At 41.9% G+C, this 19,838-nt stretch overlaps 1 protein-coding gene across 12 annotated transcripts in view; it reads right to left on the reverse strand.

Moving 5' to 3' along the window:
• The window catches only part of APBB2 (amyloid beta precursor protein binding family B member 2), a 209,426-nt gene that overhangs the window by 70,895 nt on the left and 118,693 nt on the right, over nt 1-19,838 (reverse strand). For 7 of the 12 annotated variants that reach the window (XM_074822394.1, XM_074822399.1, XM_074822401.1 and 4 more), the window contains one exon: nt 418-626. In XM_074822394.1, the coding sequence (XP_074678495.1) occupies nt 418-626 (209 nt within the window). The remainder of the gene's footprint in view (nt 1-417; nt 627-19,838) is intronic. The other 5 variants (XM_074822400.1, XM_074822395.1, XM_074822404.1 and 2 more) reach the window with 1 other exon arrangement.

Here is a 19,838-nt window from a genome sequence, read left to right on the forward strand (position 1 = left end):
CTCCTACCAAGTGAACCAAAAAGAAAGATCAAACAAAGAGTCCAGCCAAAAGACTGCTATAATGTGCAAAAATTTTATGTATCCTGTATCCATATAATGCAGCAATGCTTCCGAGCAAGCTACAGAACTGCAACAAGTTTCACATTCATCAGGCACTGGCTGTTTAATTTATCTGAGATATGTCTGATTTTCTCCTACACATCCAAAGTTTAAGATGTTTCATGAGGCACAGCCATTAGAAAATGCACACAGAAAATAGATACTTACGATGTCTTACCAACAAATAGCTACACTTTGGGATATTATCAGGCCCCATATTCTAAAGCTCAGTTTAGCTAACAGTTGAACCTGCAAGTTTAAAAAGTTATTTCAATTTTCTTTACAGTATGCAGCCCACAAGAAGACACAGTATGTTACCTCAGTTTCTGGAGTAGGAGACGGAGTAATGGAACCAAGCGATCCTTTTCGTGAGCCCTGGAGATCTGTTGAGATGGTCACAGGACGCTGCCATTGAGTTGTTCCTGTTGGTATGTGCCAGTAGTAGATCCCCGCAATGTCGTTGATTTTCTTCCAGCCAGGGGGTAAGTCTGGGTCTGTCTGAAATGAATGGTCACTCCATATATCTGCTGGGAACAGGGGCAGGGGGGAGAAAATGAATCAATGTTACTAAGACATGAACAGTTCTTCCATGGGTCTGCACCTGATGCAAGTGATGCACAGCTGGTACTGCTGTTGTACAGTTTCTGTGTAAACGAACACCAGAAAAACATATGGAATTACTGAGGCTCGAAGTAAGGTGACAAAGCCTGGTTTGACTTGGCCTATAAAAAGAGGGAAAAAATAAACTACTTACCAAAGAGCTGTTCTAATATGGCAGCCATCTAATACCATCAATAAACTAGCTCTCGTAACAAGGTTTAGCTTCAAGTACATTGAATCATAGCATATAAGGAAATATTTGGAGTTGTGGTGTACTCTATCCTCTTTATCATAGTACCCTCCCTTATCAATGCATGGTAGCAGAGCCTGTATTTCTGCTAATCAAAATCAGCTTATCAAAACTGAACGCCCCACATCCCAATTAAACTGCATTGAGTTTATTTACAACATCTAAAAGGCAGCTTATTCAAAATGATGAGAACAGAACTGAGCGATCAGTTTACTCACACCCCAACTGTCACAAACAAACATAATGTTTTCAGTTGGGTTTATAATGGGGTAGGAAAAAAATTCAAAACTCATCCACAGTGCCAACAGAGAGATGAAATACTGGCTCTATTGAAAAACCTCCTACTAACTTAAGAACGCGACAGCAATTCATATTGTAATTAGAGACATTCGCAGATTTACGTGGGATTATAGATGCACATAAGTGATGTCACTGGTGGAGAGCATGCAGTGATTTTTAGAAAGGCAGGGGTATCACCTGTGTGCAAACCAGCTGCACCCTAGCAGGGGCAGTTACCTTCTGCTGGATATATGCTTTCCAGAAGCAGGGGAGGGAGTCAGTGCTCTTCTAAACTTCCCAGCTAAATTGCTTTGGTGGTGTCATTATGGTATGTGCTGTTAACCAGCTGATATGGTCTACTCCAAGGACCATCAAGGTGCAGGGAGAAACACGTAACCTCCTGGACTGATGTTTCCACCAGCACTTGAGCAGACATGATGAAGGCTGACACCAGCACAGTGAACTGAGCTAGCAAGAAAAAAACTCAAGAATAAAGGAAGCACCATACCAATGAGCTGTAGCTTATCTAGCATGATGCAACATGTTTCCAACCTTCAAAGACAGTCCTCAAAACACCTTGAGCGGACGACAGATGAATAACATGTTGTTACATTGCTGTTCTTAATCTCTTTTTTGAATTAGAAGCTTCTTGAATTAGAACTTTCTAAGTAAGAAGCTTCTTTCTTACTAGGTGTTTTATCACGGTTACTTATTTCTGAATCTCTCTCACTTCTGCTACCCACATTTATGCACATACACACACACAAATGGCATGATAATTTGAAATAACTATTACACTCCATGGCACAAACCAGACTATTTCTTCCCCTGAGCCACTTAGCGTTCTTAAATTACTGATTTACCACTTGAGGTCTAATCTGAGCAAATTCCATGAAGAAAAACTAGACCATATCATCACACTTAAATTCAATGAAGAGCCTTAATATTGGCCCAATATCTGAAATCAGCAACATTCATATAATCAGTTCCAGAAATTCCCAAATATTCTAAACACCCCCATGTAAATGTCCCCCGCTGTAGCCTCTATTGCACTCAAGTACGTAGTTCCTGACTCCAAGGTCTTACATGTTTTAAAGCCCATTCATCTTTGACCCTGCCCATTTTTGTTTTCCAGCTGAACAACTCAGTTGCACTCTTCTCAACCATATAAAAGGAAAATAGAAGCAAAACACTTCCAATAATTTCACTGCATCATGCAAAAAGTGATATGCAAAGATCAAATACCTAAACATCACACTGAAGTATGTGTGGCAACATCTGCAAGTCCAGATACACACAGGTAAGTTTAAATAACTGGTTCACAGAACTCAAAATATCACGATAATGACAGTGTTCATAAAACTTACATATTGGGCCTTTCAGTGCATGCCAGAATAGGAAAATAATAAGCCTTTATTATGCAGAGAGGCAAAGCTTCAGATCAGTTCAGGTTCATACAGTTTACAGTATTAAACAACCATACTTCAACATACACATGTGTACACACATATTCAAATATACAGTTAGCAAAGTGTTATGCTATGGCTGCATTACTCCTTTCAACACAATCAACCAAAGATGAAGAGGAACCAGAGATGCAGAGGAACCAACATACTGTTATTTACTGTTGTAACGACATGCAGTACAAGAAAGACCTAAACAGAAATTACTTTGAAGTAAAAGCAGACAAAACTCACAGCAAAAAGAAAACTGTTAACCCAGAGACTTAAAACAAGAACATTTCTGCAACATTTAGTTAGAAGAAAAGAAATTATCTTGTATGTGAAAGAATACAAGAGAGGAAATCATGTAAAACAGCTGGGAGCACTCTGGGATAAGAAAATATCACCTAGCTGAGTAATACTTACTTTGAAAACTTATTAATACAACTTCTATAATACAGCTGTGTTAATAAAATTAATACAGCTCAGGACATTCAAAGATGTGCATTTTCCACACAAAACGACTATGATTTATGTCTGTGCACAAGATGCATGTTGCTGGTGCCCAGGTACTCCTTGTGCAGAGGTACTGACCTCAGACTATCTGATAAGCATGGCTGAATAGGATAGCGCCAGATTGCATGTGTTCATACTGAAACGCCATTCTTCGTGCTAGTTGTGCAAACCTACCTGTAGAAAATGAAATGTGTGTGTCCTCCAGCCCACTTGCAAACGCACCTCAGTACTGGAGAGCCTGGCAGGGATAACCTTTTCACAGGCTGTGATTTCCTGTTGGCATGAACGGGAAAACCTCCCTAGTTCACTGACTGTTCTAACAGATGAAAGCACTTGGTGTGCCAGTGAAAGATAAGGAACCATTGCAAGAGATGCCAGCACAAGAAAGATAAGAGTCAACTTACACAATCTGACAGGACAGATGAATGTGCTTATGACATCACAGACCTACTACAGGACACCGATGGCTTTTCTTTATTTGAATATGGAATTACAGGTAGTAAAATAAATTTACCGTTCAATAGCATGTTCCTGTTCAATAGCATGACACTGAGTCAAAGCATCTAATTTTTGTTGCATGGGCCAGTGTAAAAATGGTCCCTTATGAGGGCAGTGTTTGGTGCCCAGAACAAAATGAAGGCACCAGACTGACATATATCCTGTTACATTCAGGCCTTTTTAATCCAAATCTTCTTGTAGAAGAGAAAGTGACAGCCACAAGATGTGGGAGAAACGAAGCAGGTATCTGTACATCGATTCAATTCTGTTGACACGGCATCAAACAACTTGCATGAAACAAACCCAAGAAGAAATAGAATTGAACACATCAGACTTCTTCATCTGAAACCGAGAACTCTTTATGTCTGCAAGGTTTTAGAGGTAAAGATGTTACATGGAAATGGTTCCTTCTGGTCTGTGGATGACTAAGTCTGCCATTCTTCCTCAGTGGCAGATGATTCATGGTGATCAGGAACTTTTCTCTGATTCCCTCCCAGTCATCCCCAGGAGGTGAAGTTGTACCTGGCATCTCCTGGCCTTTCCATGCTCTTCTTTACTGATTTGTTGATGAAAGGTCAATGAACCAGGATCAGATGATTGCTCATAAAGTTTCTGGGTTTGAAAGTATCATTGCTCTGATAATACAGAAAGCATGGCTTGCTACAGAAATTTAGAGCATGATTCACAAAACTGATGTATCTTTTTGTATTGGGGTTGGATTACCTGAAAGGCTATACTGTAAGACATTTCTTACATAAAATGCACAAAGCAAAAGGAGTAAGAAAACCAATACTGAACTAGAATAAAAGAGCCACTGTAGCTAAGCTGTATGAGAAAGCAGACACTGGGATTCTTTAAGAAACTTGGATTCATATTATCTGTATAAATTGTCTTTCTACAGCAAGAAAGAGTCAAATTCTTATCAGTGGAAAGACTATTTTAAGATGTAAACAACTCAAAACTCTGCACAGGAATGAGGTATATCTTTACCCAGGTCATGCAGATTCACACAGCACTGAAGACTTTTGAAAGCCGTTTCTTTTTCTGGAGAAAGACCTTACTGAACAGGGTGGCTCTACTGCCTACATACACTCTGGAGATGAAGTCCAAAGTCAGCCTTCATCACAGGAGACTGGGCAGTCATCTTGCAGCTGATCCTTCACCTCACTTTCTATCCCTGTCTGAACACAGGGTGCATGAGAGCCATCACTACGAGGCAGGCTGGCACTCATCCCGTATCTGCCCACACTGGCATGGATGTGCTGGCAAGTCCTCATCAGTAAGCTGCTACCTGGAAATGTGCCTACGATAAGTGTGAGCTGTCACCACCCGACTTCTGAAACACAGCGCTGCCCAGCTTAAAGGTCAACATAGTTAGAAGTTCACAGCTGGTCTTCTGCAGGCAGATTCATGTGAAAGGACAGGTGGTAAAGAATCACAGAATTGTTTACATTGGGAAAGACCTTTAAGATCATAGAGTACAACCATTAACCTGGTACTGCCAAGTCCACCACTAAACCATGTCCCTAAGTGCCACATCTACACATCTTTTAAATATCTCCAGACATGGTGACTCAACCACTTCCCTGGGGAGCCTGTTCCAATGCTTGACAACACTTTTGGTGAAGAAATTTTTCCTAATATCCAATCTAAACCTCCCCTTGTGCAACTGGTGGCCGCTTCCTCTTGTCCGCTTGTTACTTGGGAGAAGAGACCAACACCCACCTCGCTACAACTTCCTTTCAGGTAGAGGACTGATATTTTTTCTTTGGAGTTTTGTTTCACTAAAGACAGATGATTAAAGCCTTGTCCATACGGGGAAAAGATCCCCAAACTGGCTATACATGGGGATGTTATTATGGAAGAAACATGGGCCAATTCTGGTGAAAAAACATGACAGTAAAAAAGACATGGTAGAGGATTCTGAGGACTAAAATAGAAGATTACATGAAAACATGAAAGATGTGATTTAAGACAAGAAGCTAACTTCATCTGAGGAAAACTAAAAAACACAGAGTGGACTTCATTGGGCTTTCTTGCCCTCGCCACCTTCCTACACCAGGACCTCATAAGTCCCTCAGGAAACCAGATCTTTCCTCTCTACCTAAAGCTTGCGTAGAGTTGGTGCCATAGTCCCTTCTCATGAGGTCCAACACATTGGGGCACAGGGCTGCTCCCCAAAAACCTTTGGCACTGGTCTCTGCAGAACTCTGAGAGAGGAACCCCCTTGCTGCACCCCATGCAGCCTCCACTTCATCTCTTCAGAGACTCAGCAACACAGCTATGATAGGAACATTTTTAAAAGAATGGGAAAATGATGAAAAAAAAGAAATAATCAGAAGTGAGAGCCCAAGGGGGGGGGGGGCAGTACCTGCAATGCTTTACCATTCCCTTTTAAAACCAAACAGGGAATTTATGTTAGCCATCTCTCTTTAAAAATTAAAATAAAAAGCCAGTAAGGCCTTAGAAAAGTACAAAAGAAAAAAAAAATATTTCTAAGAAAGGTATAAATAGTTGTTTCAACTTTTAATAAATGTACAAAGGAGTAAAACAGTCTGAAGAGATTCCCACTTTCTGAAATTGTCTGGTCAAGTTTCACTCAGGAATAAATGCTTGTGTCTGATTTTTGTCTCAATGGCTGAAACATGGAGCCTGTAATAGAAAAATACAAATAGACCCTTCATCCCAGTATCATTATAACTGAGGAGAGCAGTTAAAACATCAAAAATACTAGAAAAATGAAGTTTGTTACACAAAATGAAACTATTAATTCACTTTTTTGAAACACCTAGCAACAGAGATGTACCTCCACAAAAACATAAACACACCGTATTTAACTGCTAATTCTGGCTGGGAGAGCTTGGTGAATACATTTTGTATTCCAAAGAAAACAGGATAAAGCCCATATAATAATAATAAAGCCCATATTGCTGTTCGTAACTCACTTCTCCAAATGTCAGCCTCTGCCAGTCATCTGATATAGAGCAGTGATAAATTCCATGCTCTCGCTATGGTTCAGATATTAAGTTTGCCATAATAATTGGAAATTTTAGTAATTACATTTTTATTTCAAGTTAAAATTATTTTACTATCTGAGGCTGATCTAGGAAACGGTTACAATATTGAAAAGAGATGGTAATAAACAATATAAATAATTCTCTGAAGAGCACATGTAATTGGTAACCATGTCCTTTGGCAAAAGAGTTTTTACCACTTTTATTGCTGTTTCAGGGAAAAGGATAGTAACCAAATCGCTGCCATTATGAATTACTCTTTAGCCCTTCTTCAATTAAATAGAAATTAAAACTACAGCAGGATCTTTTGCAGCAGACAAACTTGTACAGTAAATGGAGACCACTTATTTTTCCATCATTTTGCAATGCCACAAACTGTTCCCCCAACAGGCATCCCATGCAAGGCAAGGTTAACACTCACCAAGCACAATTTGTATCAGTGGCATCACAACACATGCAAATAGTATACTCTGCATCTAAATACAGCGCAGCTTTCCAGCTGCCACTCCCGACTTTGTCAGCACCATTCTCTGCTGATGTAATTTGTGGATATTTCATAATCAGAGAGACTAAATGCCATGAAGCTGAAGCAGCTTTTAGCTAGTTCAGGCTTTCTTCTGCAGGCACAACTAGACATCCCTTTCACTGAAGACTGAAGGCAGTCATTGAGAAGCAAATACAGATGGATAGAGAATGGTAGGCGCTCTGAAGGCCCTTTCCGTAAAGCAGGAATGCAAAGGTACAGCACAATATATTTTAATCTAGCAGCAAGTCATATTAAAGTTTTGAGACAATAATTACTCATCTTTTTTTTAGAAAGAACTACACTGAAGTAAAATGTTCAATCAGAGCTGATTTGGTGTTATAACAAAGGTGAGATGGAAGAGTATTGACCAGACGCTTGATTTCCTAAATTCTCTTATCTAGGAAACTGGTTTCTCCATTGTTTGTAGCAAAATGTGTATTTATCAGCATAAAACAAACCAAATACTCCACCCACCATTGTCATAATTTGGTTTATTACCAGTCTAGTACTAAAACCTGGTTGTATGACCTTGTGCTTGTGCTAAATTAATCAGGATCTCTTCTTGATAAAGATTAGAAATATACCACAACATTTCAATAACAAACCTCAGCACCCCTGGAAGGAACATAATTTAGCTCCTTCCCTTTTTGAAGGTAAGATGACTAGTGTATTTATACATTACTTAGGACTGGAAGAAAAAGATCACATTATGTGATAGAAAGAAAAGCTGATAATTGACACCTCAAGGAAAAATGTACCAGCAATGAAACTGTATGGGAGCAAAAAATATAATTTAAAATAGGCTTTTATAAACAAACTTTCTGCTTTCATTTAGGTAAACTAACAAAAATGGATAAAAGGAGCAACCAGGTGTTATGTCCACTTCAAAGAGAACTTGGTGGTGATGACAAGTAAGGTGCTGGGGATGGAGACCAAAGAGTGAGTGCCTCTCGGCTTAAGTCCTTGCGCACGAGGGAACCAGAGAACCTCAAACCTGGTTCACTAAAGGCCAAGCAAACCTACTTCCCGAACAAAATACTCTTAAGCAAAGCAACAGGTGTAATGCAATACATTTTGTATTGAACTGGGAGATGTACTTGGAAAAACAGACATGTATTTTGGATGCACAGCTCTTCTTCAGGTGAAAACAAATCCCACCAACCAGCATGGCTGGGCACTAAATTATGGCCAAGAAGAGTACTCTTGAATAAGAAGAACCAGAGCCCCAAAGGCCTCAAGGTTGGCAGCATACATGACTTCAAAACAGAGACCGTAAGAAGTGCTGTACAGAGCCATCAGAGTGCTGGAAATTCTGAACTCAGGGTGCAGAGTAATAGCACCTATGTCACAGGACAATTTTAACTGTGCTATTTAACAGGTTAAAAGCACTTTTTCGGAAAATTGGGAGAGCAGCAAGGTAGATTCATAGTAAAACAGAAAATACGTTCAGTGCAATCTGAGAGGTATCACTGTGTCATTAAAGGGATGTATGTGTTTTGCTTTTTAAGGGGTTCATTTCCACATATAGGCCTCATTTAGCCTACTTGGAAGAGCAGCACATGTAAATGCACAGCCTCCAGCTGATGCAAATGCAGCTCCGCTGGAATTAGTGGAAGTGCCTGATTTTCAGTCAGTCTTTCCATCTAAGGTGGGCTCCTTTCACTGAGTGGTAGCAGAACGACCAAGTGAGACCACTTGTCTGCAAGGCTCAACAACACTTGCAAGCACTTGATCTGCATTATCTAAATAGGTTAAGAAATAAAATACCCATACTGTAGAGAGATAAAGATGAGGGATCTCATGTTTTTTGTACTCCTAGATTAGTTATCGCAAATCTTAGGACTGTTTCGTAACAATTTTTATTCTGTAAAGGATCCTCTGAAGAAAAGGGATACCATCCAAACACAGGATTTGATCTAGACACTGATTATCTACCACCGTCTCAAAAGTGTATTTTCACAGTGAAAAGTTAACTGAAAGGAGCATTCAGCATCCAGGCTGGAAGCACAATGATCCAAACAGGAACACTTTCAGAGTTTTCCAAATCTAGAAAAATAATCTGGCCAATAATAAATCTCTAAATCCACTTCTGACTCTCTGGCCCTTCCATTGGTCACATTCCAGCAGTAGATGCACAATGTCAATGAAGGAGTTCAAACTGAAATGCACCTTGTTTGTAAATAAGAGATCTGCACCAAAGTTTCCTACGTCAAAAATTGCAATGAATGGGATGGTGACAGGACCCAACAATATCTTGTCCTAGCGTTCAGGCAGCAATGGGAAACCACTAGCTTCAAATCTGATGGCCTTCTTCACTGCTGGGATGAAGCATAATGAAAGAGCTAGATCACGGTATCATGTGCATGTTACAGATGCTGTCCTTCTGGGCACACAAGGAGAAGCACAAGAAAGGAACTTGGAAGACAGGAGGATAAAAAGGTTTTATTAAAAAGGAAAGGGATGGGGGAAAGTGTTTTTTCCTCCTCTGAACTTCCAAAATCTTGAAATATCTTCCTTCTGCCTTCTGGGCCTGAATAAAAGAAAAACCAAAGGGAAAAGAAAGCCACAGAAACTTAATCTTCTTGAGAAGATGTCAATAACTTCAGCAGATCCAGGATTTGCTCCTAAAGGGAGCATATTCCTCCCCCACCCCATATGCTCATTGAGATCAAGGCAGGCATTGGAAGGGAGGGGAAGACATGTATTAATGAGTGAAGGCAAACAAAATTAAAGGAGCACTCTCCATTAAATAGCACAGTAGAAATAACACAGGCCTTGAAAATTTTTATCCCATTTATTTCCACAGTGGGCTTAATGTGCAAGTTTAAATTGCTCGAGTTTAACAAAAACAAAGATGCCAAAGACAAATTTTCTCCTCACTTTGCACACACTATAGCATAATCACTGGTACCACCTACTCTCATAATTCACAACAATAATGGTCAGCAGGTAGTATCACCTAAGCATCACTGCAAGAAGCATGAATGCAATCTCAGAAATAAATGCAGCAAAAATGCAAGCCACTAGGACAAGTAATTATAAATCAGACAAGCCTGTCTAATTTGGGGAACATTACTCAATGAGGAGTGATAAACAGCCAGAAGCTGGTCATTTGGCATCGTCTCTTCTCACAGCATGCAACTGGTTGTCATGACAACCCTGTTGTCCTCCTTGCCGAATCACTGAACCAGCCGCATGTGTTTGGGGAGAGGCAGATTCTCAAACAGGTTCCAGAAAAACGTGCTGAAATCTTGGATTTACAGGCATACACATAACCAGACACAATCTGTGCCAAAATGAATTGTCATTTTGATCAACTGTAATGTAAGCCATAATCAGAAAAGACTGAATTCTTAAAAATCCTAAGGAAGCTTGGGATGAACTGCCTGTACTATCTTTTTCATGTGATGTGATCTTTGTCCTGCTGTATAAATCATGAGTTACTACAGGCATACAAAGCATTCAAGCAGAGATGACAAATCTTAAGGAAGAGAAAGGAAAGCAGATTTGTCAGCATTCAGGAAAAAACCCACACCGCTAACCCACTTGTTTTGATGTCCTGGCTTCTCCTCCCTTTCAATCACCAAACCCTAAGCTGTAGACATAAGGACCGAAGTACTAGGACAATAATCAAAGAAAACCAAGGGCAAGTGACTTCAGGAGAGAAGTTCAGAAAAACTGTTGATGACAGCCCTGGACGAGTACTGAGGATGGTACTACCTGTCCAGCTTATGTGGGAGAATTCTGGGGCTCTGTGAGGTGTCTGCTCAGGGGCCATACAGCCTGAGGTCCAGAGCTGTAGACATGAGAAACCAGCATTGCACCTTGCATTTACAGGAGTTGTTACTAATAGTGGCAGCAGTAGGGAAAGGTGCCACAGAAAGACCATGAGCAAAGGTCCATGTGCTCCTTCCTGGAAAATGGGCCAAAAATAGTTAAGAACAAGACTAGCCTGTTCACCAACCAAAACCACCCAGCCACAAAACAAGAAGAGTCCAGCGAAGGAAGACTTGGAGGTGACCTGAACTGTTGTCTCAAGGGGGGCTGTGTGGCAGAAGCTGTGGACCACAAAGAAGCCAGGCTCTGGGAAGACCCATCTCACCTGGAGGAGGGTGGCTGCTTAGCCAGGTGGAGCAGTGGTGACAACATAAAATGGTAGACATAGAGGAAGGACCACCTCAGCTGGTGCAAAGGCTGAGGAATCGCTACCTGAAAGTGCTGTAGTGGAGGCACATCCTGCAGCTCTTGCACAAACTTTACTGTGTGACAAGGCCTCCCATCTCTTGATTAGGGGGCTGATAAACATTAGGTGAGTTGGGCAGTTAAGGGGCTGTACTGGGTCTGGTTGGGATGTAGTTAAATTTTCTTCATAGTGGTCTGTAAGGTGCTGTGCTTTACATCTGTGACCAAAATAAGTGTCTAAAACACACCAGTGGTTTAGCTATTGCTGAGCAGTGCTTGCTCAGGACCAAGACCTCTGTTTCTCCCTCTGCCACCAGCCACAGATTGGCTGGGCATCTGCTGGTGGGAGGTTGTCAGTGATTGTGTTTGCATCACTTGGTTTTGGGTTTTTTTCTTAACTTATTAAGCTGTCTGTATCTTGACTCATGAGTTTTTCTCACTCTTGCCCTTCCAATTCTCTTCCCCATCCAGCTGGTGGGGGGAGTGAGCTACCACAGAGGCATTCAAAGCACAGTAGCCAAGCCCAAGATTCAGGGAGGAACAGGCAGGTACACTCCAGGGTGGAATGAAAAGGAGTCCCAAATCAGCAAGAACAGTGTACAAATGAATGCTGTTTTCACCAACTTTGTGCTTAAATAACAGCCTCAAATACTATGAGATCAAAACGCACCATTACCTCAGAAGATTTCTACCAACTAATTTCCACAGAAGTCAGAACAATTTGCTACTGTTCTAGCGAGTGAGTTACTTCTGCTTATAAATACACTTTGCATATAATCAGTATTAGTGGGTTTCTTGCTTATTTGAAATGCTAATTCTCTATTCTTTCCACTAGATGGCAAAAGCTTTTACTTAAAAATAATAACAGTGCAACACACAGCAGTGTGTACCTCTAACTTGGTCTAAATCCACCGTGACTGCACATTGTGGGATTGTGCCCCAAAGGACCTCCTCACCATGGAGGGCTCTGAGCAACAAATAATTCATCCAGAGCAGTATCTTCCTGCTCATTAGCAAATCACTAAAAATGGTCTTGCGAGTTAGCTTTCAGGGCTGAAGCAGTCCAGCAGCAATCTGCATCTGCTTTTCTGGGGTGTTTTTTTTGGCACAGTATCTCTTCTTCCCATGCCTTTCCCCACAGAGAGTAGGATTGCAGCGTATGATCCTGTGTTCGGGTTCATACCCTATTTAACTACTTTGTATTGTTTTAGAAGGGGGTTTTTGTCTGGTCCAAATAAGAAAAATTAAACATCCATTGCAGTCAAGGGACTGCTGGACTCACACAGCAAAGCCTGCACATGCACTGTTGCACCAGTAGACATGCTGCACAGCACACCCAAGACAAGCAATGTGCACATGCGCTGAGTCCAGCCTTCCTTACCCCCACAAAATTTATCTGTCTCACCAACAGCAGAAAAACAGGGAAAATCACTTTGGTAACAGCTCTGAATTTATGTATTTCTCTACTAAAATAAAGAGCCTGATTCTCCTGTCCCATCAAAACAAATCGATATGTTAAGTGTCAAACCATCCACAGAAGAGACCATTAGCGACTTCATGTCAGGCAATGAACAAATATAACCTGGAATAATCACACAGAACAGAAAGATTCAGTCTATAAATACTGACACAAAAAGCAGTTACACACAGATGTCTTTCTGACTTCAAGATGCAAGATGCCTGCAGAGCACGAGGAGATGCTGCACCAATGTGTGGCATACAGCAATATGGTCACCTCAACAGCCTCAACTCTCCACATGGGAATTGCTGCACCATAATGCTTTATTTCCAAGTAAAACTCTGTTTTACAAGCATCAAACATTACAGAGTTCAGTATTTCCCGACCTGTAGCTCTCCGTTTTGCTGGAACTGGCTGTGGACACAAGTGGGTCCCTTCTCCCTTAGACCTTCTGCTAGTAGCTGGTGCTTACTTAACTTGACAGACGCCACGAAAGACAGATGAACAGATCTTATCCCCTTACTTATGATATACTTGCCATCAAGTCCTGATGCTAAAGAATGGCAACAGGCTTGGACTGCACACTCTTTATCAGATTTGTTTCAACTGAGGAATAGAAAGAGCCTCAAGTTTAAATTTGGTGACGTTAGTGAATGTCTCTTTAATCTGAATGATGTAAGTAGTAAGACAGAGCTGGAAGAAGGAATCTGACTAGCAGTCACTATTTTCTTCTCCCTTTAGAATAGCAACTGAAGAAAAAAGAAATTTGCATTAGAAGTCAGCTACTAGGCAAATGATAATTTTCTTTATCTAAAATATGATAAAACCTACTGACCAGGAGAAAACAATGTAGAGAAAGGAAGGACTATACTTCTCTGGAAAACATACTGCATAAATATACTGATACAGTCTGAAATCATAAAGAAATACTTATTAGTGAGTTTTGTGCATACGATTGGCTAATTAAGAGCCAGCGACGTTGGCCAATGGCACAGACATACAATTCAAATGGTGGCTTGACTAAAGCTGCTTTTGACAGCTTCATTTACAGCACTGTGCAAATGCATTAGAAAAACCTTTTCCTGAATTTAACGATTCAGTGAAAACAGAACATAAAATTGAATTACAACAGAGTTACTCTCTGAAATTGAATGTTGTATTTCAAGAAAAACAAAACCTGCAAGAACAGCCATTTCCCATTTCAGACGCAAACTCTGTTCATCCCTCAGTCCATGCGGATGCACGGCTCCACACACAGCATGGCAGATGCTCTAGGACTCCATGAAAACAACAACTTTATCTCCATATGAACTTTGTGAGGCAAGAGAGTGCAAGCCCCATTTTAAACAAAGCTGGGCAGAGGTAGGAGGAGAAGTCTGAGATGCATTACATAACTTGCCCAGAGTCATGCCCAGACCCTGTGTACCTCCTAGGATCTGTGCAGGCTCCCAAACACCAACCACAAGATCAAGGTATACAGACAGAAACCAGCCACCGTCCTCCAGTGCCAGAGTCCCCTTCCATCCCATACAAAGGGCAGCTCTTCCTGATGTGGCAAAGAAAGTAATTCCTATCCCATCCTACCCCATTTAGTGAGTTTAGTACTATCAGTAAAAGCCAGAATGTTACTTTCAACGATCTATATAATGCATAAGTTTGCCACTTTAAAGCCGTAGTCAAATGTGCATTAGAAGACAAACCAAAGGCTCCTTTTGCTTCCAACATAGAAGCCGAAGACCTAATGTTTCCCCTCTTCCAAATTCATTTCATGTTGCTACTGTACAGCAGGTAAGGGAGAAGAAGTTATTATGGTGAAAATCCACTCTTACCATCTACCACTCAGAGGTGCATAAGCATGAAATATTGCACAAGCATAGGAAACAACACATTGGCCCACCAGGCCTACAGTTTGCCTGCAAAGAAAGATGTTAAGGGAGAAGCTTGGGCACATCAGGCAGCTGAAGGCTCTGTTGAGGCCCTGTAAGATGTGAACTCAGCTCCACATCCCAGCCTTCAAGCTTTGAGCCTTCTTTTTTTAAAAAAAAACCAGCTTTAACCTTTTCAAAAGTAATCTTGCTTCAGTTGAACCAAGTCTTCTCTTGCACAATGCATAGAGCCATTCATGAAGCGCAATGTATAGCATCTACAATGGGAAGGCTTTATGAACTGACAGCAGATGCAAGCATCAGGGGAGCTGGTTGTATTTCACCCCTCTGTGAGAGAAGGAAGCATGATGATAGCGCACACGGGGCTCTCATAGCCCAGAAGTTTAAGTATTTCACATCACTACATTGGTATAAACTTTCTATTAAATCTTTATTCATAATGTCCAGATATCTTTTGATATTAAGCAAACTCAGGGATGTTAATCATCTTTGAAAGCATCCATCTAGCATTAGAAATACCATTATTTTCATTCTCATATCTACTTCAGCACTAAAATTTTGTATTTATTTTTCAGAGATGGATTTATACACATAACTGAAGCTAGATTCAGAAATCTATGTTTAAGGAGATAGAAATGGTATCTCTGACACAACCACTAAAAAGAATTAGAAGAAAATTCAGAAAAATAACAATGTCACCAATCATCCTGGTAAATCAGGATGCAAAACACTGCTAGCAAACAGTAGCCAGAAACAAACCTAACACAGAACTGGAATCCTATGGTGGACAAGCATTTCAGATAGAAAAAGGGAGGGATTAATCTATACCAATGCACGGAGTATAAGCAACAAACAGGGGGAGCTTGAGGCCATGATGCAGCACGAGAACTATGACATAGTAGCTATAACAGAAACGTGGTGGGATGCCTCACACGACTGGAGTGCTGCAATCGATGGCTACAAGCTCTTCAGGAGGGATAGACAGGGAAGAAGAGGTGGTGGAGTGGCCCTGTATGTAAGAGAATGCTATGACAGCTCAGAAATCAAGTATAGTGATAACGGGGTTGAGAGTGTTTGGATTAGGTTAAGGACCAGTAAAGCAGATCTTGCTGTGGGAGTCTGCTATAGATCCCCCAACCAAAGCAGTGAGGTGGATGAAGCTTTCTATAAGCAGTTGGGAGAAACCTCGCGGTCACTTGCCATTGTTCTTGTGGGGGACTTTAACCTCCTGGGTATCTGCTGGGATCACAACACAGCAGAGACGGAACAATCCAGGAGGTTCCTCACACAACTGGTGAGTGAGCCGACCAGGGAAGGTGCCCTCCCGGACCTGCTTCTTGTGAACAGGGAAGAGCTTGTGGGGGAAGTAAAGGTTGGCGGCTGTCTAGGGTGCAGTGATCATGGGATGATTGAGTTTTCAATCCTTGAAGAAACAAAGAGAGGGGTTAGTAAAACTGCCACCTTAGACTTCCGGAGGACAAACTTTGACCTGTTCAAAAGACTGATTAACAAAATCCCTTGGGAGGCTGCCTTGAAGGATATGGGAGTCCAGGAAGGCTGGACATACTTCAAGAGAGAAGTCTTAAAGGCACAGGAGCAGGCTGTTCCCGTGTGCTGAAAAACAAGCAGGCAGGGAAGGAGACCGGCCTGGCTAAACAGGGACCTTTGGCTGGATCTCAAGAACAAAAGGAGAATCTATTGCCTTTGGAAGAGGGGGCAGGTCTCTCATGAAGACTATAAAGATGCAATGAAGTTATGCAGGGAGAACATTAGGAGAGCCAAAGCGCAACTAGAGCTCAACTTGGCTACAGCTGTTAAGGATAATAAAAAATGTTTCTATAAATTCATTAACAACAAAAGGAGAATTAGGGAAAATCTCCGTCCTTTACTGGATACAGAGGGAAACATGGTAACTAAGGATGAGGAAAAGGCTGAGGTGCTCAATGCCTACTTTGCCTCAGTCTTTAGCAGTGGAACTGGCTGGTCCGTGGACACCCAGCCTCATGAGCTGGGAGATAGGGAGAGGAAGCAGAATGAGGTCAGCACAGTTGAAGAGGAGGTGGTCAGAGACCTGCTACACCACTTGGATGCACACAAGTCTGTGGGACCGGATGGGTTACACCCAAGGGTGCTGAAAGAGTTGGCAGATGTGCTCGCCAAGCCGCTTTCCATGATTTACCTGAAGTCATGGCTAACTGGGGAAGTCCCATTGGACTGGAGGGTGGCAAATGTGACACCCATCTACAAGAAAGGCAGCAAGGAGGACCCAGGAAACTATAGACCTGTCAGTCTGACCTCGGTGCCAGGAAAGGTCATGGAGCAGGTCATCTCGACTGCCATTAGAAGTTATATAATGGACAACCAGATGATCAGGCCCAGTCAGCATGGGTTTATGAAAGGCACGTCCTGCTTGACAAATCTGATCTCCTTCTATGACAGGGCGACCTGCTTATTGGATGAGGGAAAGGCTGTGGATGTTGTCTACCTTGACTTTAGTAAGGCCTTTGACACCGTTTCCCACAGCATTCTCCTGGCAAAACTGGCAGCTCATGGCTTGGATGGGCACACGCTTTGCTGGGTAAAAAACTGGCTGGATGGCCGGGCCCAAAGAGTTGTGGTGAATGGAGATAAATCCGGTTGGCAGCCGCTCACGAGTGGTGTCCCCCAGGGCTCGGTTTTGGGGCCACTCCTGTTTAACATCTTTATTGATGATCTAGATGAGGGGATCGAGTGCACCCTCAGTAAGTTTGCAGATGACACCAAGTTGGGTGGGAGTGTTGATCTCCTCGAGGGTAGGGAGGCTCTGCAGAGAGACCTGGACAGGCTGGAGCAATGGGCTAAGGCCAACTGTATGAGTTTCAATAAGGCCAAATGCCGGGTGCTGCACTTGGGCCACAACAACCCCCAGCAGCACTACAGGCTTGGGGAGGAGTGGCTGGAGAGCTGCCAGTCAGAGAGGGACCTGGGGGTGTTGACTGACAGCCAGCTGAACATGAGCCAGCAGTGTGCCCAGGTGGCCATGAAGGCCAATGGCATCCTGGCCTGTATCAGAAATAGCGTGGCCAGCAGGGACAGGGAAGTGATCTTACCCCTGTACTCGGCACTGGTGAGGCCGCACCTCGATTACTGTGTTCGGTTTTGGGCCCCTCACTACAAAAAGGACATTGAATTACTCGAGCGTGTCCAGAGAAGGGCAACGAAGCTGGTGAAGGGTCTGGAGCACATGTCGTACGAGGAGCGGCTGAGGGAACTGGGGTTGTTTAGTCTGGAGAAGAGGAGGCTGAGGGGAGACCTCATCACCCTCTACAACTACCTGAAAGGAGGTTGCAGAGAACTCAGGATGAGTCACTTTAATGAAGTAACAAGCGATAGGACAAGAGGTAATGACCTCAAGTTGCGCCAGGGAAGGTTTAGACTGGATATTAGGAAGCATTTCTTTACAGAACGGGTTGTTAGGCATTGGAATGGGCTGCTCAGGGAGGTGGTGGAGTCCCCATCCCTGGAGGTGTTTAAGAGTAGAATCGACATAGCGCTGAGGGATATGGTGTAGTTGGAAACTGTCAATGTTGGGTTGATGGTTGGACTGGGTGATCTTCAAGGTCTTTTCCAACCTAGACGATTTTGTGAATTATACAATTCTGCAAAACCACAACAGAATTTCACTTGCAATTAGAACTGCCTTCAATTCAAACTATATTAGCAAAATAGCTACTCACTTTGGAAACTTGAGGACAAATTCTCCTTAAAACTGCATATGCTGAGAATATAACAACTTCAAATTTTCCTTTATTGTGAAATCTGCACTAGGATCTCCCTCAAAACAAACACCTGCTTGGTGAGAACGTAAACATGCCAGAGCACATTAAAACAATGCACAAAAGATCTTTAGTATATGATGTACCACAAGCCCTCGAGACCTATTAGCACTATGGAAAAGACACAGCTGATTGTCATCACAAGTTGTCACAAACAGTAAAAGAAGAAATGCACAAGCAAGAGCATGGTCCTTCCCTGGGATGAAAACAGTATCTAATCTTTGGTGAAAGAGTTACAATTTGTGGACATGCCAAAGGACTGCAGGTGGCCTTGGAAAGCAGGAAAACCAGAGTTACATAGGATGAGAAGATTTCCCTTTCTAGAGTTGTACTTACCTTTATTGCTGTGCAAAAACGAAAGACTGCCAAGAGGTCCTTCAGAATTAGGACACACATGGTTTCAAAAGCTGTTTTTCTAATGCACAGCCTTCACTTTCCAGTTTCCTTCACCACACAGATGTCCATCTTCTGGTTTTTATTAATTTCTTAAAGTTCCTTTACTGTTACTCTTCTGATCTACTTAAAATCCTCATATACAATGGCAAGCAATTAATTATCCTTTTGCCACTCTGGAAGGATCAAGGTCACTGAGTTCTTTGAAAATAGCTGCTTGGTACGCACTGGCAGTTGAAAAAGTTCTATGTTAGGAACTACGATCAAGACAAAAATCCTTATGCCTACTGTTTTAATGTAGAGTTGAACTATCACAGGACTAGTGCATGCACTTCCACATGCTCTATTATAAAAAGGGACATAGCAGACTAGAAAAGACAAAGACAGACAAAACTGCTCTGCAGGCAGAGATACTGAGCATAGTAGGACTCCCAAGTTTGGAAAACAAATGACAGAGAGGAGGGAAGGTTGTCACAGAAACCTGTAAAATCATGAATGGTGGGAAGAAGGCAAGGATGGAAAGGAAATGATCATTCATTGCTATTTACTGCTTCCTATAACAGAAAAGCAAAGGGCACCTAATGAAATTATTGGAGAGCAATCTTATAACAAAGGGAAGTACTTTCTCATACAACACAATTAAATTATGGAGCTCATGGTCACAGGATGTTGTGGATGACAGAAATATAAATGAGACCCAAAATGATTAAACAAATTAATGTTAGAAAAGTCTATCAAGAACAATTAAAAAAGATAACATGAATGACATACCAAGTCTGGAAGCCCTAAAACCACCAATTCCTGAAAGTGAGAAAGGTATAATAGGGGGACAACCACTTTCTGCTAGCCCTGTTTTTTGTTTCTATTACTCCCAACACA

Source organism: Strix aluco, chromosome 4, assembly GCF_031877795.1.
Source record: "Strix aluco isolate bStrAlu1 chromosome 4, bStrAlu1.hap1, whole genome shotgun sequence".
NCBI classification, from domain to species: domain Eukaryota; kingdom Metazoa; phylum Chordata; class Aves; order Strigiformes; family Strigidae; genus Strix; species Strix aluco.